General features: G+C 51.8%; 1 protein-coding gene across 1 annotated transcript; it reads right to left on the reverse strand.

The window, feature by feature from the left end:
* LOC311115131 (X-ray repair cross-complementing protein 5-like) lies at positions 1-25,114 on the reverse strand. Its single transcript, XM_084190338.1, has 12 exons — positions 24,879-25,114; positions 24,652-24,789; positions 24,464-24,554; positions 23,589-23,707; positions 10,222-10,418; positions 7,030-7,117; positions 6,315-6,384; positions 3,698-3,807; positions 3,201-3,297; positions 3,050-3,117; positions 2,375-2,449; positions 1-2,225 (listed from the first exon to the last, which is right to left on the reverse strand). The coding sequence occupies exons 1-12, from the start codon at positions 24,921-24,923 to the stop codon at positions 2,211-2,213; spliced, it is 1,113 nt and encodes a 370-aa protein (XP_084046464.1). The 5' UTR covers positions 24,924-25,114; the 3' UTR covers positions 1-2,210.
* Positions 25,115-27,921: the final 2,807 nt, after the last annotated feature.

Below are 27,921 nucleotides of genomic sequence, written 5' to 3' on the forward strand. Positions count from 1 at the left end.
AAAAATACAAAAAACTATTTTTATTAGCTTGAGGAAATGTTACGTAGACGTACAGACGTAAGTTCAGACAAAACATTTAAACCAAGTTGACAAAGCAAAGCCGAACAGAACCCACTTTGACGTATTGCTCCAATGTCGCATTTCTTCACGATTAACAATTTCAGTGATGCATCTATCCCCATCAACAAACCACCTCAACCATTGTTCAGTCACTGGGTTCAGTACCTGTTTAGTGATCGTGACTATCTAGACAGAGAGCGCTCCAGTAATGTACAGGTTAAAGCCCTTTATCGACTTCCCCACAGTCAGATAAAAATGGTCTCCAGGGGTCCATGTCTTTGTGTTTAGTTTGAAGGAAGTTGCCAACTAGAGTGAGCACAATGGACTGGAAGTACGGTGCCTTGGGAAAGAATTCAGACCCCATGACTTTTTCCACATTTTGTTACGTTACAATCTACAATCTACACACAATACCCCATAATGACAAAGCGGAAACAGGTTTTTAGAATGTTTTGCAAATTTATTAAAAATAAAAACCAGAAATACCTTATTTACATAAGTATTCAGACCCTTTGCTATGAGACTCGAAATTGAGCTCAGGTGTATCCTGTTCCCATTGATCATCCTTGAGATGTTTCTAGAACTTGATTGGAGTTCACCTGTGGTAAATTCAATTGATTGGACATGATTTGGAAAGGCACACACCCGTCTATATAAAGGTGCCACAGTTGACAGTGCATGTCAGAGCAAAAACCAAGCCATGAGGTCGAAGGAATTGTCCGTAGAGCTCCGAGACAGGATTGCGTCGAGGCACAGATCTGGGGAAGTATACCAAAACATTTCTGCCGCATTGAAGGTCCCCAAGAACACAGTGGCCTCCATCATTCTTAAATGGAAGAAGATTGGAACCACCAAGACTCTTCCTAGAGCTGGCCACCCGGCCAAACTGAGCAATCGGGGGAGAAGGGCCTTGGTCAGGGAGGTGACCAAGAACCCGATGGTTACTCTGACAGAGCTCCAGAGTTCCTCTGTGGAGATGGGAGAACCTTCCAGAAGGACAACCATCTCTGCAGCACTCCACCAATCAGGCCTTTATGGTAGAGTGGCCAGACGGAAGCCACTCCTCAGTAAAAGGCACATGACAGCCCGCTTGGAGTTTGCCAAAAGGCACCTAAACTCTCAGACCATGAGAAACAAGATTATCTGGTCTGATGAAACCAAGATTGAACTCTTTGGCCTGAATGCCAAGTGTCACGTCTGGAGGAAACTTGGCACCATCCCTACGGTGAAGCATGGTGGTGGCAGCATCATGCTGTGGGGATGTTTTTCAGCGGCAGGGACTGGGAGACTAGCCAGGATCGAGGCAAATATGAACGGAGCAAAGTACAGAGATATCCTTAATGAAAACCTGCTCCAGAGCGCTCAGGACCTTAGACTGGGGCAAAGGTTCACCTTCCAACAGGACAACGACCCTAAGCACACAACCAACACAACGCAGGAGTGGCTTCGGGACAAGTCTCTGAATGTCCTTGAGTGGCCCAGCCAGAGCCCGGACTTGAACCCGATCGAACATCTCTGGAGACCTGAAAATAGCTGTGCAGCAACGTTCCCCATCCAATCTGACAGAGCTTGAGAGGATCTGCAGAGAAGAATGGGAGAAACTCCCCAAATACAGGTGTGCCAAGCTTGTAGCGTCATACCCAAGAAGACTCAAGGCTGTAATCGCTGCCAAAGGTGCTTCAACAAAGTACTGAGTAAAGGGTCTGAATACTTATGTAAATGTGATATTTCAGTTTTTATTTTTTTATAAATTTGCAAACATTTCTAAAAACCTGTTTCCGCTTTGTCATCATGGGGTATTGTGTGTAGATTGAGGAAAAACAACAATTTAATCCATTTTAGAATAAGGCTGTAACGTAACAAAATGTGGAAAAAGTCAAGGGGTCTGAATACTTTCCGAATGACCTGTACATGGTATCAGCTAGCATTACCTCCAACTTCCTTCATACTGGATGCAGACATAAACATTGTATCCACAAGTTCATCTGACTCTGGGGAAGTCAATAATCCCACAGTCTCCCTTTAACTCCAGGTGGCAGAGTGATGGACCGTTGGTCACGTTCTCCTTCGTCCTCCAGTCTCCCTTTGACTCCAGGTGGCAGAGTGATGGACCGTTGGTCACGTTCTCCTTCGTCCTCCAGTCTTCTACCTCACATCATGTCCAGCTGTAGAGAGCAGAAGAACCACGGTCACAGATTCAGCTGTTCATCTTGTTGGCCTATACATGTGTTGCCGACAACCCCCACTCACACACTTTCTCCCTGTAAACGTACACACACACAAAAGGTTAAATGAAGTCTTAGTTAACACTCACCAAGTCGTCCACATCTCCAGTATCGTCCACCACAGGCGCTTCGACCATCTCTTTCTTCAGATCGGCAGACAGGAACTGAGGACAGAGTCAGGCTTCGATCAGGAGTTCAGACTGTACAACTCCTCCTCACTCATATTACAACCACTCATTTATACTGAACAAAAATATAAAACGCAACATGCAACAATTACAAATATTTTACTGTTACAGTTCATAAGGAAATCAGTCAATTTAAATAAATTCATTAGGCCCTGATCTATAGATTTCACATGACTGGGCAGGGGTGCAGCCATGGGTGGGCCTGGGAGGGCATAGGGCCCACCCACTGGGGAACCAGGCCCACCCACTGGGGAGCCAGGCCCACCCACTGGGGAGCCAGGCCCACCCACTGGGGAACCAGGACCACCCACTGGGGAGCCAGGCCCACCCACTGGGGAGCCAGGCCCACCCACTGGGGAACCAGGCCCACCCACTGGGGAACCAGGCCCACCCACTGGGGAGCCAGGACCACCCACTGGGGAGCCAGGACCAGCCAATCAGAATGAGTAGTTTTGTGGGCCTGTTTACTTCAATGAACCATTCTAATGCCTGGTCACACAGAAGATAGGTAGTTAGCTGGTAGGTAGTTAGCTGGTAGGTAGTTAGCTGGTAGGTAGTTAGCTGGTTCTCCTATACCTGCTTGGCATCGTGAATGGAGAACGTGCTTCCTTCAACTTCCTCCTTGTTGATGAGAGTCAAGGTATCTGTTAATCAACACCACAATGAATAAGCTGCTCACAAAATGCTGCTTTAATAAAGAGAGTTAAGATAAGGCCTGCTATCGTACCTTGGACTAGCATATCCCAGAACTCCTGAAGGCCTCTAACAGGAATACTCTTCTTCAGAGACTGGATGTAGCTGTTGTAGTGATCAGCATTACCAACCTACAGGAGAGGGAGTTACAATAGGAGATCAGCATTACCAACCTCCAGGAGAGGGAGTTACAATAGGAGATCAGCATTACCAACCTCCAGGAGAGGGAGTTACAATAGGAGATCAGCATTACCAACCTCCAGGAGAGGGAGTTACAATAGGAGATCAGCATTACCAACCTCCAGGAGAGGGAGTTACAATAGGAGATCAGCATTACCAACCTCCAGGAGAGGGAGTTACAATAGGAGATCAGCATTACCAACCTCCAGGAGAGGGAGTTACAATAGGAGATCAGCATTACCAACCTCCAGGAGAGGGAGTTACAATAGGAGATCAGCAACTTATTCAAGTAGTTAAACAGACACTGTAACTGACATGTAAACCCAGATTGGTGTTATATTGGACGGTCACCTGAACAGACTGCTCTCTGAAGGTCTGGATACAGGGGATGCACTTCATGTAGTAGATCATGTTCTTGTTGCCAAGCAACTGCTCTATCCTACCAGTCAGCTGTTGACACACTGTGGAGGACACATACAGACATGGGGTCAGGACGGGGTCAGGACGGGGTCATGACAGGTCAAACACTAGCCAGAGGGGTCTCCTACCAAGCAAGCTAGATCTAGCAGGCTTGTAACTGTGCATGCATGTCACATGTCTAGTCTAACACCGAACTCTTCATTGAGACAATGCTGAAACATCAATCCATGCCAGTGCAACATCTTCATTTGTGCCGAAATCAAAATGAAGGAAAAAATATCAGCAGGCTACGGTGTGAAATAGTATTTTAGAAGTGGCACCTTTACCGTATTACTTCTCCTTAATGATGTCTTTCGTGTGCTGATCAATGCAGGAGGACCTTTTTCCCACTCACATCCATAAAATACAGTGGGGGAAAAAAGTATTTAGTCAGCCACCAATTGTGCAAGTTCTCCCACTTAAAAAGATGAGAGGCCTGTAATTTTCATCATAGGTACACGTCAACTATGACAGACAAAATGAGAGAAAAAAATCCAGAAAAATCACATTGTAGGATTTTTTATGAATTTATTTGCAAATTATGGTGGAAAATAAGTATTTGGTCACCTACAAACAAGCAAGATTTCTGGCTCTCACAGACCTGTAACTTCTTCTTTAAGAGGCTCCTCTGTCCTCCACTCGTTACCTGTATTAATGGCACCTGTTTGAACTTGTTATCAGTATAAAAGACACCTGTCCACAACCTCAAACAGTCACACTCCAAACTCCACTATGGCCAAGACCAAAGAGCTGTCAAAGGACACCAGAAACAAAATTGTAGACCTGCACCAGGCTGGGAAGACTGAATCTGCAATAGGTAAGCAGCTGGTTTGAAGAAATCAACTGTGGGAGCAATTATTAGGAAATGGAAGACATACAAGACCACTGATAATCTCCCTCGATCTGGGGCTCCACGCAAGATCTCACCCCGTGGGGTCAAAATGATCATAAGAACGGTGAGCAAAAATCCCAGAACCACACGGGGGGACCTAGTGAATGACCTGCAGAGAGCTGGGACCAAAGTAACAAAGCCTACCATCAGTAACACACTACGCCGCCAGAGACTCAAATCCTGCAGTGCCAGACGTGTCCCCCTGTTTAAGCCAGTACATGTCCAGGCCCGTCTGAAGTTTGCTAGAGTGCATTTGGATGATCCAGAAGAGGATTGGGAGAATGTCATATGGTCAGATGAAACCAAAATAGAACTTTTTGGTAAAAACTCAACTCGTCGTGTTTGGAGGACAAAGAATGCTGAGTTGCATCCAAAGAACACCATACCTACTGTGAAGCATGGGGGTGGAAACATCATGCTTTGGGGCTGTTTTTCTGCAAAGGGACCAGGACGACTGATCCGTGTAAAGGAAAGAATGAATGGGGCCATGTATCGAGAGATTTTGAGTGAAAACCTCCTTCCATCAGCAAGGGCATTGAAGATGAAACGTGGCTGGGTCTTTCAGCATGACAATGATCCCAAACACACCGCACGGGCAACGAAGGAGTGGCTTCGTAAGAAGCATTTCAAGGTCCTGGAGTGGCCTAGCCAGTCTCCAGATCTCAACCCCATAGAAAATCTTTGGAGGGAGTTGAAAGTCCATGTTGCCCAGCGACAGCCTCAAAACATCACTGCTCTAGAGGAGATCTGCATGGAGGAATGGGCCAAAATACCAGCAACAGTGTGTGAAAACCTTGTGAAGACTTACAGAAAACGTTTGACCTGTGTCATTGCCAACAAAGGGTATATAACAAAGTATTGAGAAACTTTTGTTATTGACCAAATACTTATTTTCCACCATAATTTGCAAATAAATTCATTAAAAATCCTACAATGTGATTTTCTGGGGAAAAAATTCTCATTTTGTCTGTCATAGTTGACGTGTACCTATGATGAAAATTACAGGCCTCTCTCATCTTTTTAAGTGGGAGAACTTGCACAATTGGTGGCTGACTAAATACTTTTTTCCCCCCACTGTATTTATCATAATTGTATTGATCATACAAAAGTTTTACTGTGTGTTAAGTTTCAAATGTGTTCTGTCATTAAATGTAAAATGTCATTGCTAAATAATGTGATATGTATTTTAACAAAAAAAAGTTTCTTTCTCAAATGAAGGGGATGATGACGCAATCTTTGTGAGAGGGAAGAAATCTGATTTCATTGGTCCTCAACTCATGGCTCAGACACTTCATTCAGGATAAATGTATTTAGCCCTGAGTTAGCCTGCCCCGGAGCAGGTTAGTTCTGAAGGATTCGTTGCCATAGAAATGTACCTGACTAAAAGGTGAGTCACATTCGTATGACTGGTTATCCCGAGTTGAACAAAGTTACCTCGCTAACTCCTCAAACCTGATTCGTAGGATACCCCTCATGTCCCAGATCCGTTTGTGCCATCTTGCCAATGACCATAAGAGCTGTCAAGACCGTACAAGCAGATCTGGGACAAGGCTAAGACTGTGGGCCGTGAGACATGTCAGAGAAGGAGAGAGTAGAACCAGCCAATCATCATCTCACCCTCTCCAAACGGAAGACGCTTCTGGCGAATCAGAGTGCGGAAATCCCGTGCTGGATCTACACTGCCCACCTGGTAGAGGAACACAGGTAAATATTTGGATTTCAAGTTATTTTTTTCATTTCACTTCACCAATTTTGACTACACAAAATAGTCAAAATTGGTGAAGTGAAATGAAAAAAATTACTTGTTTCAAAAAAATAAATAACGGAAAAGTGTTGCGTGCGTATGTATTCACCCCCTTTGCTATGAAGCCCCTAAATAAGATCTGGTGCAACCAATTACCTTCAGAAGTCACATAATTAGTTAAATAAAGTCCAACTGTGTGCAATCTAAGTGTCACTTGATCTGTCACATGATCTCAGTATACATATACCAGTTCTGAAAGGCCCCAGAGTCTGCAACACCACTAAGCAAGGGGCACCATAGTTACGCTCAACTTCTCTGTTTGTTTATCTTATTTCTTGTTTGTTTCACAAGAAAATATATTTTGCATCTTCAAAGTGGTAGGCATGTTGTGTAAATCAAATCATACAAACCCCCAAAAAATCCATTTTAATTCCAGGTTGTAAGGCAACAAAATTGGAAAAATGCCAAGGGGGGTGAATACTTTTGCAAGCGACTATGTATGTATATGTTTATATATAGTGATAGTGTACTTCTCAGGGAATTTCAATAATACCAGATCCCATGTTAAGTCCTCTGGCCTTCTCTCACCTGTGTGATGTTTCCCTCTGTGATGTCAGCCAGGTTAAAGTCTTCCTCCTCGTCCACTTTGGCCTTCTTGGCATCAGGCTCGTCAGTGCTGCAGAGGATGAAGAGGGTCAGTTATATGGGGATATTCTCAACTGGTTTTGCTTGACTCCTCGCGCCCTCCGTCCTCTACACCTTTTGAAAAAGGTCAAAGGTAACCGAGGAGAAGAAACAAATGGGCTTGTATGAATCCAGACTCCTCCTCCACTAACGCGTCACGGGGCAAACGACGTTTACAGAGGAGGAATCCTAAAATACATGTGTAAAGACGTACAAATAAAAGTAGCTAGTTGTGTTAGCCATTTTCTATATAAAAGTAGCGTATGGTTTTTAAACGTGAGCATGCTTTTCTAAGGGGGTGTGGTGGATTTTATAAACATTTCCGCGTTAGCTGCCGGGAGGATACACCCGGAGGCGATTGGTGAGACCAAACTCCTCCATTCTATTAACAAACGGACTCCCATTTGGTGACCACTTATCGGTTTAAGGACAACGGAGGACAGACTCGTTAAGGAGGACAGACTTTTGCCCAATACTGAATCTCCCATGGAGTGTTCTACACAACTGGAAATTGTCATCCATATTATCAACATAATGTTTTCAGCCCTGTGGTAAAGAAAGGTTCTAAACTACTTCTTTCCTCTCTCTATCTGAAACAAAGCATAAATGAGGTGACAAACTAGTAGCTATGAGATTTTAATCCCATTCCTACTCGTTCCCAAACAGCTCGTCTGTAGACCTACTCGTTCCCAAACAGCTCGTCTGTAGACCTACCCGTTCCCAAACAGCTAGTGATGTAGACCTACACGTTCCCAAACAGCTAGTGATGTAGACCTACCCGTTCCCAAACAGCTCGTCTGTAGACCTACCCGTTCCCAAACAGCTCGTCTGTAGACCTAACCGTTCCCAAACAGCTAGTGATGTAGACCTACCCGTTCCCAAACAGCTAGTGATGTAGACCTACCCGTTCCCAAACAGCTCGTCTGTAGACCTAACCGTTACCAAACAGCTAGTGATGTAGACCTACCCGTTCCCAAACAGCTAGTGATGTAGACCTACCCGTTCCCAAACAGCTCGTCTGTAGACCTACCCGTTCCCAAACAGCTAGTTATGTAGACCTACCCGTTCCCAAACAGCTAGTGATGTAGACCTACCTGTTCCCAAACAGCTAGTGATGTAGACCTACCCATTCCCAAACAGCTAGTCTGTAGACCTACCCGTTCCCAAACAGCTAGTCTGTAGACCTACCCGTTCCCAAACAGCTAGTGATGTAGACCTACCCGTTCCCAAACAGCTAGTCTGTAGACCTACCTGTTCCCAAACAGCTAGTGATGTAGACCTACCCATTCCCAAACAGCTAGTCTGTAGACCTACCCGTTCCCAAACAGCTAGTCTGTAGACCTACCCGTTCCCAAACAGCTAGTGATGTAGACCTACCCGTTCCCAAACAGCTCTTCTGTAGACCTACCTCTTCCCAAACAGCTAGTGATGTAGACCTACCCGTTCCCAAACAGCTAGTGATGTAGACCTACCCGTTCCCAAACAGCTCGTCTGTAGACCTACCCGTTCCCAAACAGCTAGTCTGTAGACCTACCCGTTCCCAAACAGCTTGTCTGTAGACCTACCCGTTCCCAAACAGCTTGTCTGTAGACCTACCCGTTCCCAAACAGCTTGTCTGTAGACCTACCCGTTCCCAAACAGCTAGTCTGTAGACCTACCCGTTCCCAAACAGCTCGTCTGTAGACCTACCTCTTCCCAAACAGCTAGTCTGTAGACCTACCCGTTCCCAAACAGCTAGTGATGTACACCTACCCGTTCCCAAACAGCTAGTGATGTAGACCTACCCGTTCCCAAACAGCTAGTGATGTAGACCTACCCGTTCCTAAACAGCTCGTCTGTAGACCTACCTCTTCCCAAACAGCTAGTCTGTAGACCTACCTCTTCCCAAACAGCTAGTCTGTAGACCTACCCGTTCCCAAACAGCTAGTGATGTAGACCTACCCGTTCCCAAACAGCTAGTCTGTAGACCTACCCGTTCCCAAACAGCTAGTGATGTAGACCTACCCGTTCCCAAACAGCTAGTGATGTAGACCTACCCGTTCCCAAACAGCTCGTCTGTAGACCTACCCGTTCCCAAACAGCTAGTGATGTAGACCTACCCGTTCCCAAACAGCTCGTCTGTAGACCTACCCGTTCCCAAACAGCTAGTGATGTAGACCTACCCGTTCCCAAACAGCTAGTGATGTAGACCTACCCGTTCCCAAACAGCTAGTGATGTAGACCTACCCGTTCCCAAACAGCTCGTCTGTAGACCCACCTGTTCCCAAACAGCTAGTCTGTAGACCTACCCGTTCCCAAACAGCTAGTGATGTAGACCTACCCGTTCCCAAACAGCTTGTCTGTAGACCTACCCGTTCCCAAACAGCTTGTCTGTAGACCTACCCGTTCCCAAACAGCTAGTCTGTAGACCTACCCGTTCCCAAACAGCTAGTGATGTAGACCCACCTCTCCCCAAACAGCTTGTCTGTAGACCTACCCGTTCCCAAAAAGCTAGTCTGTAGACCTACCCGTTCCCAAACAGCTAGTCTGTAGACATACCCGTTCCCAAACAGCTCGTCTGCAGACCTACCCGTTCCCAAACAGCTAGTCTGTAAACCTACCCGTTCCCAAACAGCTAGTCTGTAAACCTACCCGTTCCCAAACAGCTAGTCTGTAGACCTACCCGTTCCCAAACAGCTAGTCTGTAGACCTACCCGTTCCCAAACAGCTAGTCTGTAGACCTACCCGTTCCCAAACAGCTAGTCTGTAGACCTACCCGTTCCCAAACAGCTAGTCTGTAGACCTACCCGTTCCCAAACAGCTAGTCTGTAGACCTACCCATTCCCAAACAGCTAATCTGTAGACCTACCCGTTCCCAAACAGCTAGTCTGTAGACCTACCCGTTCCCAAACAGCTAGTCTGTAGACCTACCCGTTCCCAAACAGCTAGTCTGTAGACCTACCCGTTCCCAAACAGCTAGTCTGTAGACCTACCCGTTCCCAAACAGCTCGTCTGTAGACCTACCCGTTCCCAAACAGCTAGTCTGTAGACCTACCCGTTCCCAAACAGCTAGTCTGTAGACCTACCCGTTCCCAAACAGCTAGTCTGTAGACCTACCTCTTCCCAAACAGCTCCTTGCTGGTCTTCAGTTCCTTCTTCTTGACCACCTCCTTCAGAGGGAACTTCTTCTTCAGTGTCTCCAGGGGGCTGTGACAGCGGGTGGCCACCGCCAGGGGGCGCTGGAGAGCTGCAGTCAGCCAGGGGTCCATGGGGGGGAGGGGGGCACTGGGGTTCACCACCCGATAGTGCAGGCACTGGTAGTGGGAGAGGAGGAGGTGGGGGGGGGGGGATATGAGGGAAAATTAACATGTAGAAAAGTAATGAAAGGAATAGTAGAATGAGAACGTTACATGGAGAAATAACATGACAATAGAGAATGAGCCTTAACTGGAACAGTCTCTGGTACTGGGGGTTGGGGACGGGGTAACTACCTGGAACAGTCTCTGGTACTGGGGGTTGGGGACGTGGTGACTACCTGGAACAGTCTCTGGTACTGGGGGTTGGGGAAACTACCTGGAACAGTCTCTGGTACTGGGGGTTGGGGATGTGGTGACTACCTGGAACAGTCTCTGGTACTGGGGGTTGGGGGTTGGGGAAACTACCTGGAACAGTCTCTGGTACTGGGGGTTGGGGACGTGGTGACTACCTGGAACAGTCTCTGGTACTGGGGGTTGGGGAAACTACCTGGAACAGTCTCTGGTACTGGGGGTTGGGGATGTGGTGACTACCTGGAACAGTCTCTGGTACTGGGGGTTGGGGGTTGGGGAAACTACCTGGAACAGTCTCTGGTACTGGGGGTTGGGGACGTGGTGACTACCTGGAACAGTCTCTGGTACTGGGGGTTGGGGACGTGGTGACTACCTGGAACAGTCTCTGGTACTGGGGGTTGGGGACGGGGTAACTACCTGGAACAGTCTCTGGTACTGGGGGTTGGGGACGGGGTAACTACCTGGAACAGTCTCTGGTACTGGGGGTTGGGGACGTGGTTACTACCTGGAACAGTCTCTGGTACTGGGGGTTGGGGACGGGGTAACTACCTGGAACAGTCTCTGGTACTGGGGGTTGGGGACGAGGTGACTACCTGGAACAGTCTCTGGTACTGGGGGTTGGGGACGAGGTGACTACCTGGAACAGTCTCTGGTACTGGGGGTTGGGGGTGTGGTTACTACCTGGAACAGTCTCTGGTACTGGGGGTTGGGGACGTGGTAACTACCTGGAACAGTCTCTGGTACTGGGGGTTGGGGACGTGGTTACTACCTGGAACAGTCTCTGGTACTGGGGGTTGGGGACGTGGTAACTACCTGGAACAGTCTCTGGTACTGGGGGTTAGGGACGTGGTAACTACCTGGAACAGTCTCTGGTACTGGGGGTTGGGGACGGGGTGACTACCTGGAACAGTCTCTGGTACTGGGGGTTGGGGGTGTGGTAACTACCTGGAACAGTCTCTGGTACTGGGGGTTGGGGACGTGGTGACTACCTGGAACAGTCTCTGGTACTGGGGGTTGGGGACGTGGTGACTACCTGGAACAGTCTCTGGTACTGGGGGTTGGGGACGGGGTAACTACCTGGAACAGTCTCTGGTACTGGGGGTTGGGGATGTGGTGACTACCTGGAACAGTCTCTGGTACTGGGGGTTGGGGACGGGGTAACTACCTGGAACAGTCTCTGGTACTGGGGGTTGGGGACGGGGTAACTACCTTGAACAGTCTCTGGTACTGGGGGTTGGGGACGGGGTAACTACCTGGAACAGTCTCTGGTACTGGGGGGTTGGGGACGGGGTGACTACCTGGAACAGTCTCTGGTACTGGGGGTTGGGGACGTGGTAACTACCTGGAACAGTCTCTGGTACTGGGGGTTGGGGACGGGGTAACTACCTGGAACAGTCTCTGGTACTGGGGGTTGGGGACGTGGTAACTACCTGGAACAGTCTCTGGTACTGGGGGTTGGGGACGTGGTGACTACCTGGAACAGTCTCTGGTACTGGGGGTTGGGGATGTGGAAACTACCTGGAACAGTCTCTGGTACTGGGGGTTGGGGATGTGGTAACTACCTGGAACAGTCTCTGGTACTGGGCGTTGGGGACGGGGTAACTACCTGGAACAGTCTCTGGTACTGGGGGTTGGGGACGGGGTAACTACCTGGAAGTGTCTCTGGTACTGGGGGTTGGGGATGTGGTGACTACCTGGAACAGTCTCTGGTACTGGGGGTTGGGGACGGGGTAACTACCTGGAACAGTCTCTGGTACTGGGGGTTGGGGACGGGGTAACTACCTGGAACAGTCTCTGGTACTGGGGGTTGGGGACGGGGTAACTACCTGGAACAGTCTCTGGTACTGGGGGTTGGGGACGGGGTAACTACCTGGAACAGTCTCTGGTACTGGGGGTTGGGGACGTGGTGACTACCTGGAACAGTCTCTGGTACTGGGGGTTGGGGACGGGGTAACTACCTGGAACAGTCTCTGGTACTGGGGGTTGGGGACGTGGTGACTACCTGGAACAGTCTCTGGTACTGGGGGTTGGGGAAACTACCTGGAACAGTCTCTGGTACTGGGGGTTGGGGACGTGGTGACTACCTGGAACAGTCTCTGGTACTGGGGGTTGGGGATGTGGTGACTAACTGGAACAGTCTCTGGTACTGGGGGTTGGGGACGGGGTAACTACCTGGAACAGTCTCTGGTACTGGGGGTTGGGGATGTGGTAACTACCTGGAACAGTCTCTGGTACTGGGGGTTGGGGACGGGGTAACTACCTGGAACAGTCTCTGGTACTGGGGGTTGGGGATGTGGTGACTACCTGGAACAGTCTCTGGTACTGGGGGTTGGGGTAACTACCTGGAACAGTCTCTGGTACTGGGGGTTGGGGACGGGGTAACTACCTGGAACAGTCTCTGGTACTGGGGGTTGGGGACGGGGTAACTACCTGGAACAGTCTCTGGTACTGGGGGTTGGGGACGGGGTAACTACCTGGAACAGTCTCTGGTACTGGGGGTTGGGGTAACTAACTGGAACAGTCTCTGGTACTGGGGGTTGGGGACGTGGTAACTACCTGGAACAGTCTCTGGTACTGGGGGTTGGGGACGGGGTAACTACCTGGAACAGTCTCTGGTACTGGGGGTTGGGGACGGGGTAACTACCTGGAACAGTCTCTGGTACTGGGGGTTGGGGACGGGGTAACTACCTGGAACAGTCTCTGGTACTGGGGGTTGGGGACGGGGTAACTACCTTGAACAGTCTCTGGTACTGGGGGTTGGGGACGGGGTAACTACCTGGAACAGTCTCTGGTACTGGGGGTTGGGGACGGGGTGACTACCTGGAACAGTCTCTGGTACTGGGGGTTGGGGACGTGGTAACTACCTGGAACAGTCTCTGGTACTGGGGGTTGGGGACGGGGTAACTACCTGGAACAGTCTCTGGTACTGGGGGTTGGGGACGTGGTAACTACCTGGAACAGTCTCTGGTACTGGGGGTTGGGGACGTGGTGACTACCTGGAACAGTCTCTGGTACTGGGGGTTGGGGATGTGGAAACTACCTGGAACAGTCTCTGGTACTGGGGGTTGGGGATGTGGTAACTACCTGGAACAGTCTCTGGTACTGGGCGTTGGGGACGGGGTAACTACCTGGAACAGTCTCTGGTACTGGGGGTTGGGGACGGGGTAACTACCTGGAAGTGTCTCTGGTACTGGGGGTTGGGGATGTGGTGACTACCTGGAACAGTCTCTGGTACTGGGGGTTGGGGACGGGGTAACTACCTGGAACAGTCTCTGGTACTGGGGGTTGGGGACGGGGTAACTACCTGGAACAGTCTCTGGTACTGGGGGTTGGGGACGTGGTGACTACCTGGAACAGTCTCTGGTACTGGGGGTTGGGGAAACTACCTGGAACAGTCTCTGGTACTGGGGGTTGGGGATGTGGTGACTACCTGGAACAGTCTCTGGTACTGGGGGTTGGGGACGGGGTAACTACCTGGAACAGTCTCTGGTACTGGGGGTTGGGGATGTGGTAACTACCTGGAACAGTCTCTGGTACTGGGGGTTGGGGATGTGGTGACTACCTGGAACAGTCTCTGGTACTGGGGGTTGGGGATGTGGTGACTACCTGGAACAGTCTCTGGTACTGGGGGTTGGGGATGTGGTGACTACCTGGAACAGTCTCTGGTACTGGGGGTTGGGGACGGGGTAACTACCTGGAACAGTCTCTGGTACTGGGGGTTGGGGACGGGGTAACTACCTGGAACAGTCTCTGGTACTGGGGGTTGGGGACGGGGTAACTACCTGGAACAGTCTCTGGTACTGGGGGTTGGGGACGGGGTAACTACCTTGAACAGTCTCTGGTACTGGGGGTTGGGGACGGGGTAACTACCTGGAACAGTCTCTGGTACTGGGGGGTTGGGGACGGGGTGACTACCTGGAACAGTCTCTGGTACTGGGGGTTGGGGACGTGGTAACTACCTGGAACAGTCTCTGGTACTGGGGGTTGGGGACGGGCTAACTACCTGGAACAGTCTCTGGTACTGGGGGTTGGGGACGTGGTAACTACCTGGAACAGTCTCTGGTACTGGGGGTTGGGGACGGGGTAACTACCTGGAACAGTCTCTGGTACTGGGGGTTGGGGACGTGGTGACTACCTGGAACAGTCTCTGGTACTGGGGGTTGGGGACGGGGTAACTACCTGGAACAGTCTCTGGTACTGGGGGTTGGGGACGTGGTGACTACCTGGAACAGTCTCTGGTACTGGGGGTTGGGGAAACTACCTGGAACAGTCTCTGGTACTGGGGGTTGGGGACGTGGTGACTACCTGGAACAGTCTATGGTACTGGGGGTTGGGGATGTGGTGACTAACTGGAACAGTCTCTGGTACTGGGGGTTGGGGACGGGGTAACTACCTGGAACAGTCTCTGGTACTGGGGGTTGGGGATGTGGTAACTACCTGGAACAGTCTCTGGTACTGGGGGTTGGGGACGGGGTAACTACCTGGAACAGTCTCTGGTACTGGGGGTTGGGGATGTGGTGACTACCTGGAACAGTCTCTGGTACTGGGGGTTGGGGTAACTACCTGGAACAGTCTCTGGTACTGGGGGTTGGGGACGGGGTAACTACCTGGAACAGTCTCTGGTACTGGGGGTTGGGGTAACTAACTGGAACAGTCTCTGGTACTGGGGGTTGGGGACGTGGTGACTACCTGGAACAGTCTCTGGTACTGGGGGTTGGGGACGGGGTAACTACCTGGAACAGTCTCTGGTACTGGGGGTTGGGGACGGGGTAACTACCTGGAACAGTCTCTGGTACTGGGGGTTGGGGACGGGGTAACTACCTGGAACAGTCTCTGGTACTGGGGGTTGGGGACGGGGTAACTACCTTGAACAGTCTCTGGTACTGGGGGTTGGGGACGGGGTAACTACCTGGAACAGTCTCTGGTACTGGGGGTTGGGGTAACTAACTGGAACAGTCTCTGGTACTGGGGGTTGGGGACGTGGTAACTACCTGGAACAGTCTCTGGTACTGGGGGTTGGGGACGGGGTAACTACCTGGAACAGTCTCTGGTACTGGGGGTTGGGGACGGGGTAACTACCTGGAACAGTCTCTGGTACTGGGGGTTGGGGACGTGGTAACTACCTGGAACAGTCTCTGGTACTGGGGGTTGGGGACGGGGTAACTACCTGGAACAGTCTCTGGTACTGGGGATTGGGGACGGGGTAACTACCTGGAACAGTCTCTGGTACTGGGGGTTGGGGACGTGGTGACTACCTGGAACAGTCTCTGGTACTGGGGGTTGGGGACGGGGTAACTACCTGGAACAGTCTCTGGTACTGGGGGTTGGGGACGTGGTAACTACCTGGAACAGTCTCTGGTACTGGGGGTTGGGGACGGGGTAACTACCTGGAACAGTCTCTGGTACTGGGGGTTGGGGACGGGGTAACTACCTGGAACAGTCTCTGGTACTGGGGGTTGGGGACGGGGTAACTACCTGGAACAGTCTCTGGTACTGGGGGTTGGGGACGGGGTAACTACCTTGAACAGTCTCTGGTACTGGGGGTTGGGGACGGGGTAACTACCTGGAACAGTCTCTGGTACTGGGGGGTTGGGGACGGGGTGACTACCTGGAACAGTCTCTGGTACTGGGGGTTGGGGACGTGGTAACTACCTGGAACAGTCTCTGGTACTGGGGGTTGGGGACGTGGTGACTACCTGGAACAGTCTCTGGTACTGGGGGTTGGGGATGTGGTGACTAACTGGAACAGTCTCTGGTACTGGGGGTTGGGGACGGGGTAACTACCTGGAACAGTCTCTGGTACTGGGGGTTGGGGATGTGGTAACTACCTGGAACAGTCTCTGGTACTGGGGGTTGGGGACGGGGTAACTACCTGGAACAGTCTCTGGTACTGGGGGTTGGGGATGTGGTGACTACCTGGAACAGTCTCTGGTACTGGGGGTTGGGGTAACTACCTGGAACAGTCTCTGGTACTGGGGGTTGGGGACGGGGTAACTACCTGGAACAGTCTCTGGTACTGGGGGTTGGGGTAACTAACTGGAACAGTCTCTGGTACTGGGGGTTGGGGACGTGGTGACTACCTGGAACAGTCTCTGGTACTGGGGGTTGGGGACGGGGTAACTACCTGGAACAGTCTCTGGTACTGGGGGTTGGGGACGGGGTAACTACCTGGAACAGTCTCTGGTACTGGGGGTTGGGGACGGGGTAACTACCTGGAACAGTCTCTGGTACTGGGGGTTGGGGACGGGGTAACTACCTTGAACAGTCTCTGGTACTGGGGGTTGGGGACGGGGTAACTACCTGGAACAGTCTCTGGTACTGGGGGTTGGGGTAACTAACTGGAACAGTCTCTGGTACTGGGGGTTGGGGACGTGGTAACTACCTGGAACAGTCTCTGGTACTGGGGGTTGGGGACGGGGTAACTACCTGGAACAGTCTCTGGTACTGGGGGTTGGGGACGGGGTAACTACCTGGAACAGTCTCTGGTACTGGGGGTTGGGGACGGGGTAACTACCTGGAACAGTCTCTGGTACTGGGGGTTGGGGACGGGGTGACTACCTGGAACAGTCTCTGGTACTGGGGGTTGGGGACGTGGTAACTACCTGGAACAGTCTCTGGTACTGGGGGTTGGGGACGGGGTAACTACCTGGAACAGTCTCTGGTACTGGGGATTGGGGACGGGGTAACTACCTGGAACAGTCTCTGGTACTGGGGGTTGGGGACGTGGTGACTACCTGGAACAGTCTCTGGTACTGGGGGTTGGGGACGGGGTAACTACCTGGAACAGTCTCTGGTACTGGGGGTTGGGGACGTGGTAACTACCTGGAACAGTCTCTGGTACTGGGGGTTGGGGACGGGGTAACTACCTGGAACAGTCTCTGGTACTGGGGGTTGGGGACGGGGTAACTACCTGGAACAGTCTCTGGTACTGGGGGTTGGGGACGGGGTAACTACCTGGAACAGTCTCTGGTACTGGGGGTTGGGGACGGGGTAACTACCTTGAACAGTCTCTGGTACTGGGGGTTGGGGACGGGGTAACTACCTGGAACAGTCTCTGGTACTGGGGGGTTGGGGACGGGGTGACTACCTGGAACAGTCTCTGGTACTGGGGGTTGGGGACGTGGTAACTACCTGGAACAGTCTCTGGTACTGGGGGTTGGGGACGGGGTAACTACCTGGAACAGTCTCTGGTACTGGGGGTTGGGGACGTGGTAACTACCTGGAACAGTCTCTGGTACTGGGGGTTGGGGACGGGGTAACTACCTTGAACAGTCTCTGGTACTGGGGGTTGGGGACGGGGTAACTACCTGGAACAGTCTCTGGTACTGGGGGGTTGGGGACGGGGTGACTACCTGGAACAGTCTCTGGTACTGGGGGTTGGGGACGTGGTAACTACCTGGAACAGTCTCTGGTACTGGGGGTTGGGGACGGGGTAACTACCTGGAACAGTCTCTGGTACTGGGGGTTGGGGACGTGGTAACTACCTGGAACAGTCTCTGGTACTGGGGGTTGGGGACGTGGTGACTACCTGGAACAGTCTCTGGTACTGGGGGTTGGGGATGTGGAAACTACCTGGAACAGTCTCTGGTACTGGGGGTTGGGGATGTGGTAACTACCTGGAACAGTCTCTGGTACTGGGCGTTGGGGACGGGGTAACTACCTGGAACAGTCTCTGGTACTGGGGGTTGGGGACGGGGTAACTACCTGGAAGTGTCTCTGGTACTGGGGGTTGGGGATGTGGTGACTACCTGGAACAGTCTCTGGTACTGGGGGTTGGGGACGGGGTAACTACCTGGAACAGTCTCTGGTACTGGGGGTTGGGGACGGGGTAACTACCTGGAACAGTCTCTGGTACTGGGGGTTGGGGACGGGGTAACTACCTGGAACAGTCTCTGGTACTGGGGGTTGGGGACGGGGTAACTACCTGGAACAGTCTCTGGTACTGGGGGTTGGGGACGGGGTAACTACCTGGAACAGTCTCTGGTACTGGGGGTTGGGGACGTGGTGACTACCTGGAACAGTCTCTGGTACTGGGGGTTGGGGACGGGGTAACTACCTGGAACAGTCTCTGGTACTGGGGGTTGGGGACGTGGTGACTACCTGGAACAGTCTCTGGTACTGGGGGTTGGGGAAACTACCTGGAACAGTCTCTGGTACTGGGGGTTGGGGACGGGGTAACTACCTGGAACAGTCTCTGGTACTGGGGGTTGGGGACGGGGTAACTACCTGGAACAGTCTCTGGTACTGGGGGTTGGGGACGGGGTAACTACCTGGAACAGTCTCTGGTACTGGGGGTTGGGGACGTGGTGACTACCTGGAACAGTCTCTGGTACTGGGGGTTGGGGACGGGGTAACTACCTGGAACAGTCTCTGGTACTGGGGGTTGGGGACGTGGTGACTACCTGGAACAGTCTCTGGTACTGGGGGTTGGGGAAACTACCTGGAACAGTCTCTGGTACTGGGGGTTGGGGACGGGGTAACTACCTGGAACAGTCTCTGGTACTGGGGGTTGGGGACGGGGTAACTACCTGGAACAGTCTCTGGTACTGGGGGTTGGGGACGGGGTAACTACCTGGAACAGTCTCTGGTACTGGGGGTTGGGGACGGGGTAACTACCTGGAACAGTCTCTGGTACTGGGGGTTGGGGACGGGGTAACTACCTTGAACAGTCTCTGGTACTGGGGGTTGGGGACGGGGTAACTACCTGGAACAGTCTCTGGTACTGGGGGTTGGGGACGGGGTGACTACCTGGAACAGTCTCTGGTACTGGGGGTTGGGGACGTGGTAACTACCTGGAACAGTCTCTGGTACTGGGGGTTGGGGACGGGGTAACTACCTGGAACAGTCTCTGGTACTGGGGGTTGGGGACGTGGTAACTACCTGGAACAGTCTCTGGTACTGGGGGTTGGGGACGTGGTGACTACCTGGAACAGTCTCTGGTACTGGGGGTTGGGGATGTGGAAACTACCTGGAACAGTCTCTGGTACTGGGGGTTGGGGATGTGGTAACTACCTGGAACAGTCTCTGGTACTGGGCGTTGGGGACGGGGTAACTACCTGGAACAGTCTCTGGTACTGGGGGTTGGGGACGGGGTAACTACCTGGAAGTGTCTCTGGTACTGGGGGTTGGGGATGTGGTGACTACCTGGAACAGTCTCTGGTACTGGGGGTTGGGGACGGGGTAACTACCTGGAACAGTCTCTGGTACTGGGGGTTGGGGACGGGGTAACTACCTGGAACAGTCTCTGGTACTGGGGGTTGGGGACGTGGTGACTACCTGGAACAGTCTCTGGTACTGGGGGTTGGGGAAACTACCTGGAACAGTCTCTGGTACTGGGGGTTGGGGATGTGGTGACTACCTGGAACAGTCTCTGGTACTGGGGGTTGGGGACGGGGTAACTACCTGGAACAGTCTCTGGTACTGGGGGTTGGGGATGTGGTAACTACCTGGAACAGTCTCTGGTACTGGGGGTTGGGGATGTGGTGACTACCTGGAACAGTCTCTGGTACTGGGGGTTGGGGATGTGGTGACTACCTGGAACAGTCTCTGGTACTGGGGGTTGGGGATGTGGTGACTACCTGGAACAGTCTCTGGTACTGGGGGTTGGGGAAACTACCTGGAACAGTCTCTGGTACTGGGGGTTGGGGATGTGGTGACTACCTGGAACAGTCTCTGGTACTGGGGGTTGGGGACGTGGTAACTACCTGGAACAGTCTCTGGTACTGGGGGTTGGGGACGGGGTAACTACCTGGAACAGTCTCTGGTACTGGGGGTTGGGGACGTGGTAACTACCTGGAACAGTCTCTGGTACTGGGGGTTGGGGACAGGGTAACTACCTGGAACAGTCTCTGGTACTGGGGGTTGGGGACGGGGTAACTAACTGGAACAGTCTCTGGTACTGGGGGTTGGGGACGGGGTGACTACCTGGAACAGTCTCTGGTACTGGGGGTTGGGGACGGGGTAACTACCTGGAACAGTCTCTGGTACTGGGGGTTGGGGACGGGGTAACTAACTGGAACAGTCTCTGGTACTGGGGGTTGGGGACGGGGTGACTACCTGGAACAGTCTCTGGTACTGGGGGTTGGGGACGGGGTAACTACCTGGAACAGTCTCTGGTACTGGGGGTTGGGGACGTGGTAACTACCTGGAACAGTCTCTGGTACTGGGGGTTGGGGACGTGGTGACTACCTGGAACAGTCTCTGGTACTGGGGGTTGGGGATGTTGTAACTACCTGGAACAGTCTCTGGTACTGGGGGTTGGGTACGTGGTGACTACCTGGAACAGTCTCTGGTACTGGGGGTTGGGGACGGGGTAACTACCTGGAACAGTCTCTGGTACTGGGGGTTGGGGACGTGGTAACTACCTGGAACAGTCTCTGGTACTGGGGGTTGGGGACATGGTAACTACCTGGAACAGTCTCTGGTACTGGGGGTTGGGGACGGGGTAACTACCTGGAACAGTCTCTGGTACTGGGGGTTGGGGACGTGGTAACTACCTGGAACAGTCTCTGGTAATGGGGGTTGGGGACATGGTAACTACCTGGAACAGTCTCTGGTACTGGGGGTTGGGGACGGGGTAACTAACTGGAACAGTCTCTGGTACTGGGGGTTGGGGACGGGGTGATTACCTGGAACAGTCTCTGGTACTGGGGGTTGGGGACGGGGTAACTACCTGGAACAGTCTCTGGTACTGGGGGTTGGGGACGGGGTGACTACCTGGAACAGTCTCTGGTACTGGGGGTTGGGGACGTGGTAACTACCTGGAACAGTCTCTGGTACTCGGGGTTGGGGACATGGTAACTACCTGGAACAGTCTCTGGTACTGGGGGTTGGGGACGTGGTGACTACCTGGAACAGTCTCTGATACTGGGGGTTGGGGACGGGGTAACTACCTGGAATAGTCTCTGGTACTGGGGGTTGGGGACGGGGTAACTACCTGGAACAGTCTCTGGTACTGGGGGTTGGGGACGTGGTGACTACCTGGAACAGTCTCTGGTACTGGGGGTTGGGGATGTGGTAACTACCTGGAACAGTCTCTGGTACTGGGGGTTGGGGACGGGGTAACTACCTGGAATAGTCTCTGGTACTGGGGGTTGGGGACGTGGTAACTACCTGGAACAGTCTCTGGTACTGGGGGTTGGGGACGGGTTAACTAACTGGAACAGTCTCTGGTACTGGGGGTTGGGGACGGGGTGACTACCTGGAACAGTCTCTGGTACTGGGGGTTGGGGACGGGGTAACTACCTGGAACAGTCTCTGGTACTGGGGGTTGGGGATGTGGTGACTACCTGGAACAGTCTCTGGTACTGGGGGTTGGGGACGTGGTAACTACCTGGAACAGTCTCTGGTACTGGGGGTTGGGGACGGGGTAACTACCTGGAACAGTCTCTGGTACTGGGGGTTGGGGACGTGGTGACTACCTGGAACAGTCTCTGGTACTGGGGGTTGGGGACGGGGTAACTACCTGGAATAGTCTCTGGTACTGGGGGTTGGGGACGGGGTAACTACCTGGAACAGTCTCTGGTACTGGGGGTTGGGGACGTGGTGACTACCTGGAACAGTCTCTGGTACTGGGGGTTGGGGATGTGGTAACTACCTGGAACAGTCTCTGGTACTGGGGGTTGGGGACGGGGTAACTACCTGGAATAGTCTCTGGTACTGGGGGTTGGGGACGTGGTGACTACCTGGAACAGTCTCTGGTACTGGGGGTTGGGGACGGGGTGACTACCTGGAACAGTCTCTGGTACTGGGGGTTGGGGACGTGGTGACTACCTAGAACAGTCTCTGGTACTGGGGGTTGGGGATGTGGTGACTACCTGGAACAGTCTCTGGTACTGGGGGTTGGGGACGTGGTGACTACCTAGAACAGTCTCTGGTACTGGGGGTTGGGGTAACTACCTGGAACAGTCTCTGGTACTGGGGGTTGGGGACGTGGTAACTACCTGGAACAGTCTCTGGTACTGGGGGTTGGGGACGGGGTGACTACCTGGAACAGTCTCTGGTACTGCGGGTTGGGGACGTGGTGACTACCTAGAACAGTCTCTGGTACTGGGGGTTGGGGATGTGGTGACTACCTGAAACAGTCTCTGGTACTGGGGGTTGGGGACGTGGTAACTACCTGGAACAGTCTCTGGTACTGGGGGTTGGGGATGTGGTAACTACCTGGAACAGTCTCTGGTACTGGGGGTTGGGGACGGGGTAACTACCTGGAACAGTCTCTGGTACTGGGGGTTGGGGACGGGGTAACTACCTGGAACAGTCTCTGGTACTGGGGGTTGGGGTAACTACCTGGAACAGTCTCTGGTACTGGGGGTTGGGGATGTGGTAACTACCTGGAACAGTCTCTGGTACTGGGGGTTGGGGACGGGGTGACTACCTGGAACAGTCTCTGGTACTGGGGGTTGGGGACGTGGTGACTACCTAGAACAGTCTCTGGTACTGGGGGTTGGGGATGTGGTGACTACCTGGAACAGTCTCTGGTACTGGGGGTTGGGGACGTGGTAACTACCTGGAACAGTCTCTGGTACTGGGGGTTGGGGATGTGGTAACTACCTGGAACAGTCTCTGGTACTGGGGGTTGGGGACGGGGTAACTACCTGGAACAGTCTCTGGTACTGGGGGTTGGGGTAACTACCTGGAACAGTCTCTGGTACTGGGGGTTGGGGACGGGGTGACTACCTGGAACAGTCTCTGGTACTGGGGGTTGGGGACGTGGTGACTACCTAGAACAGTCTCTGGTACTGGGGGTTGGGGATGTGGTGACTACCTGGAACAGTCTCTGGTACTGGGGGTTGGGGACGTGGTAACTACCTGGAACAGTCTCTGGTACTGGGGGTTGGGGATGTGGTAACTACCTGGAACAGTCTCTGGTACTGGGGGTTGGGGACGGGGTAACTACCTGGAACAGTCTCTGGTACTGGGGGTTGGGGTAACTACCTGGAACAGTCTCTGGTACTGGGGGTTGGGGATGTGGTTGACCTTGAAGAGGTCGTTCTTCTCTCCATCCTCCAACATCATGGAGTCAATCAGGGAGTCCACCGCTGACAGCTGGTCCTCTGGAAACACAACCGTCAGATGGATCAACACAGTCAGGCAGATAATATACTGGGGATAGTGCTTATTGGTTGATCAACTACCTGAGGGAGTGTACTTCCTAGTGCAGGAGTGGTCCACTAGCCTACCTGAGGGAGTGTACTTCCTAGTGCAGGAGTGGTCCACTAGCCTACCTGAGGGAGTGTACTTCCTAGTGCAGGAGTGGTCCACTAGCCTACCTGAGGGAGTGTACTTCCTAGTGCAGGAGTGGTCCACTAGCCTACCTGAGGGAGTGTACTTCCTAATGCAGGAGTGGTCCACTAGCCTACCTGAGGGAGTGTACTTCCTAGTGCAGGAGTGGTCCACTAGCCTACCTGAGGGAGTGTACTTCCTAGTGCAGGAGTGGTCCACTAGCCTACCTGAGGGAGTGTACTTCCTAGTGCAGGAGTGGTCCACTAGCCTACCTGAGGGAGTGTACTTCCTAGTGCAGGAGTGGTCCACTAGACTACCTGAGGGAGTGTACTTCCTAGTGCAGGAGTGGTCCACTAGCCTACCTGAGGGAGTGTACTTCCTAGTGCAGGAGTGGTCCACTAGCCTACCTGAGGGAGTGTACTTCCTAGTGCAGGAGTGGTCCACTAGCCTACCTGAGGGAGTGTACTTCCTAGTGCAGGAGTGGTCCACTAGCCTACCTGAGGGAGTGTACTTCCTAATGCAGGAGTGGTCCACTAGCATACCTGAGGGAGTGTACTTCCTAATGCAGGAGTGGTCCACTAGCCTACCTGAGGGAGTGTACTTCTTGTTGTTCTCCAGAGAAGGGAAAGTGTACTGCCTCAGGTCTTCCATGAATGGAAGCTGAACATACACCAGACACTAAGAACACAGAAGGTGCCAGAGTTAGCCCAATGGGGTCTGGTCAAACGTAGTGCACCATAAAGGGATTAGGGTATTAAGTATTTGACTAACTCACCTCATACTTCGACTTGATACAGGGGAAGGCTGCTCCTACTTGTGGGTTTCCGTTGCGGGCATAAACATACCTCACCACCGCCACCATCTTCATCTCATCCAGAGCACGGATCAGACCTGAGAGAGCTACGCCTGCATGCTGGGCTCACACACACACAACGATTATGAAAAAGGACCCTCTCTTGATTCAATATATTTTGCTTTTGTAACATTAGGTCATACTCTCACCTCATCATCTTTAGGGGCGAACACCTTGAGGACCTGAGTCCCCATGAACTGGTGTCTGTTGATCTGTAGCAGAACAATACAGGTTTGAGCAGAGGTACTCAACTACTATTTGAGAAGGTGACACACATTTCCTAGGTGGCAAAGGTTTGGATGGATATGGTCGTTTATCGGCGTGGTACAGCGTAGCAACAGTAATCTACTACTTAGGAAACATGTTATATAAAATGTACATTAAATACATCAAATGAGAATTACAACTTCTTTCGAATGTAAACCTGTGCAACATTGCTGAAGAACAAAAGTGGTTGCATAATTGTCTGTGCAAAAAGTGCACTGAACCATTGTACTTAAATGTGTATTTATTTAAATAAAATAAAGTGCATGTTTTCTGGAGAACAAAGGAGAGTTTAACAAAAATAATAATGTGAATGCACAGAACGTCACTGTGAGCCATGCAATATTCATGTATAAATCCCTCTGGTCCTTTCCCTGCAGTAATGAGAGAAATTACACTTTCTGTCTCCTGCCAATGCTTTGAACTTTGGCACAAATGGTGTGAGAGCAACTCTGAGACACTGGTGTTCATTGGTGAGCCTGGTGCGGTATTTGTTTTTAATAAAGTTAATTGTGGAGAAGGCTGATTCCCAGCTGTCTGTGGAGCCAAACATGGTCTGGATGTGTAGCGCCAGCTGTCTGTGGAGCCAAACATGGTCCGGATGTGTAGCGCCAGCTGTCTGTGGATCCAAACATGGTCTGGATGTGTAGCGCCAGCTGTCTGTGGATCCAAACATGGTCTGGATGTGTAGCGCCAGTTTCCTGAACAGGGACATCAGCTCCAGGCGCCATCTTTCCCCAGAAAGGGACAGGGTCACAATCACCAGCCGGCTCCTTCAGAGCCAATCACCAGCCGGCTCCTTCAGAGCCAATCACCAGCCTGCTCCTTCAGAGCCAATCACCAGCCGGCTCCTTCAGAGCCAATCACCAGCCTGCTCCTTCAGAGCCAATCACCAGCCTGCTCCTTCAGAGCCAATCACCAGCCTACTCCTTCAGAGCCAATCACCAGCCGGCTCCTTCAAAGACACATTTTCTTGCAGCTCAATCAACTCCATTTGCAGTGATGCAACATCTACCCATCTGAAGATCTGTTTTGCTTCTTCTGACAACTTTGTCACATTTGTGACCAAGACGGGGTTCTGGATGAGCAGCAGCAGTTCTCCTCAAAGCGAGCCTTGAAGTTCTCCATCAGCTCCTGGATGAAATCAACCTGGTTGGGAACATCTCTGTGTCTCCCTGCGTTTGCACCAGGAGATTGGGGAAGTGGACAAGTTCTCCCTGGAGGTAATTTCTTCTGGAAAGGCCTGACTGCTGTTATCATATCACACACTGTGTTGTCCCGTCCCTGCAGAATAACATTCAGTTGATTAAGGTGTGATGTCTGTCAAAAATTCAACTGTTTCCATTTTCTCCTCATCTTGTCACTCTTTTGCTCTGATAAGAAAGCTTTGATTTCCTCCTGAATGGCCCAAAAGAGTTCCAAAACCCTGCCTTTGCTGAGCCATCTGACATGGTTGTGCACTAGAAAGTCATCAAAACTGGCATTGGCCTCTGTCAGAATGCCTCGTAGCAGGCAGTGTTGTAGGAATGATGTTGCCCGCAAAACATTGATCAGTTTCATCATCGTTGTCATGACCTCAGAATACTATTTTCCCAGACTGGCAACACAGGACAGATTGATGGATGATGCAGTGATATGATGTCAGGGTGGTCCTCTTTCAAACGTGCAAACAGTCCCCTCCCTCTTCCTATCATGGCTGGTTGCTCCATCTGTCCTATCATGGCTGGTTTCTCCATCTGTCCTATCATGGCTGGTTTCTCCATCTGTCCTATCATGGCTGGTTTCTCCATCTGTCCTATCATGGCTGGTTTCTCCATCTGTCCTATCATGGCTGGTTTCTCCATCTGTCCTATCATGGCTGGTTTCTCCATCTGTCCTATCATGGCTGGTTTCTCCATCTGTCCTATCATGGCTGGTTTCTCCATCTGTCCTATCATGGCTGGTTTCTCCATCTGTCCTATCATGGCTGGTTGCTCCATCTGTCCTATCATGGCTGGTTTCTCCATCTGTCCTATCATGGCCGGAGCTCCATCTGTCCTATCATGGCTGGTTTCTCCATCTGTCCTATCATGGCTGGTTTCTCCATCTGTCCTATCATGGCTGGTTGCTCCATCTGTCCTATCATGGCCGGAGCTCCATCTGTGGTGATGGAGACCACTGACTTCAGATCTATCCCCCTTTCTGTCAGCATCCCTTTGATGGCCTCATGGGTATCCTCTCCCCGTGGGCTTCTAGATGTGTTAAGCCCAACAGCTCCTCACAGAATCCCTTCTTTGTTTTGTTATATAATCTGACCAACACCAGAAGCTGGCCATTATCAGTGTTATCTGTTGATTCATCCACAGCTAATGAAATGCATGGTGCATTCTGAATGGCCTCATCAAGTTGTGAAGTTAAATCTTCAGCTAATATTTCAGTTCTCCTCATGGCTGTGGAATCTGACAGTGGGATCTGTTTGATCTTTTCCCTGAGCTAATCTTTTTGTTTACCTTCAAGCAAGGAGTCAGCAACTTCACACATGCATTGCTTTACCATCTCAGCGTCTGAAAATGTTTTTTTGGTGTTTTCCCGAAACCCTAGCTATCCTCAGTGAACACTCCATTGCAGGTTGTTGGGCTGTCAGGGAATTGACAAGGATTTTGGGTGGACGTCTCATATTGGGATTTGAGTTGGTTAATCCAGTTTGTTCTCACCTCCGTGTTCAGGGGATACGTCTGATCCAGTTTACTCTGCCTGGTGTCATAATGGTGCTTAACATGGGCACTTTGCACCAGAGCTACGACTCACTGCATATCAGGCATGTTGGTTTGGTGCTAGTTGTGGGGAGAATGAATAAATACTGTTCTGTCCACTTGTCTTTGAATATAGGGTATTTTTTTACAAGCCGTATTAACAAAGATACTGGTAACTAAGCTCTGTGATATTTAC

Source organism: Coregonus lavaretus (genome assembly GCF_964263955.1).
Source record: "Coregonus lavaretus genome assembly, contig: HAP1_SCAFFOLD_3247, whole genome shotgun sequence".
NCBI lineage: Eukaryota > Metazoa > Chordata > Actinopteri > Salmoniformes > Salmonidae > Coregonus > Coregonus lavaretus.

Bases quoted from the DNA above. Each gene is read 5' to 3' on its own strand.
- LOC311115131 (XM_084190338.1), bottom strand. From the start codon at position 24,923: ATGGGGACTCAGGTCCTCAAGGTGTTCGCCCCTAAAGATGATGAG. The intron at 3,298-3,697 runs GTGACCGTCCAA...CCTCTCCTGTAG, and splicing joins TCAGAGAGCAGTCTGTTCAG to GTTGGTAATGCTGATCACTA. The intron at 2,450-3,049 runs GTATAGGAGAAC...CTCTGTCCTCAG, and splicing joins CCATTCACGATGCCAAGCAG to TTCCTGTCTGCCGATCTGAA.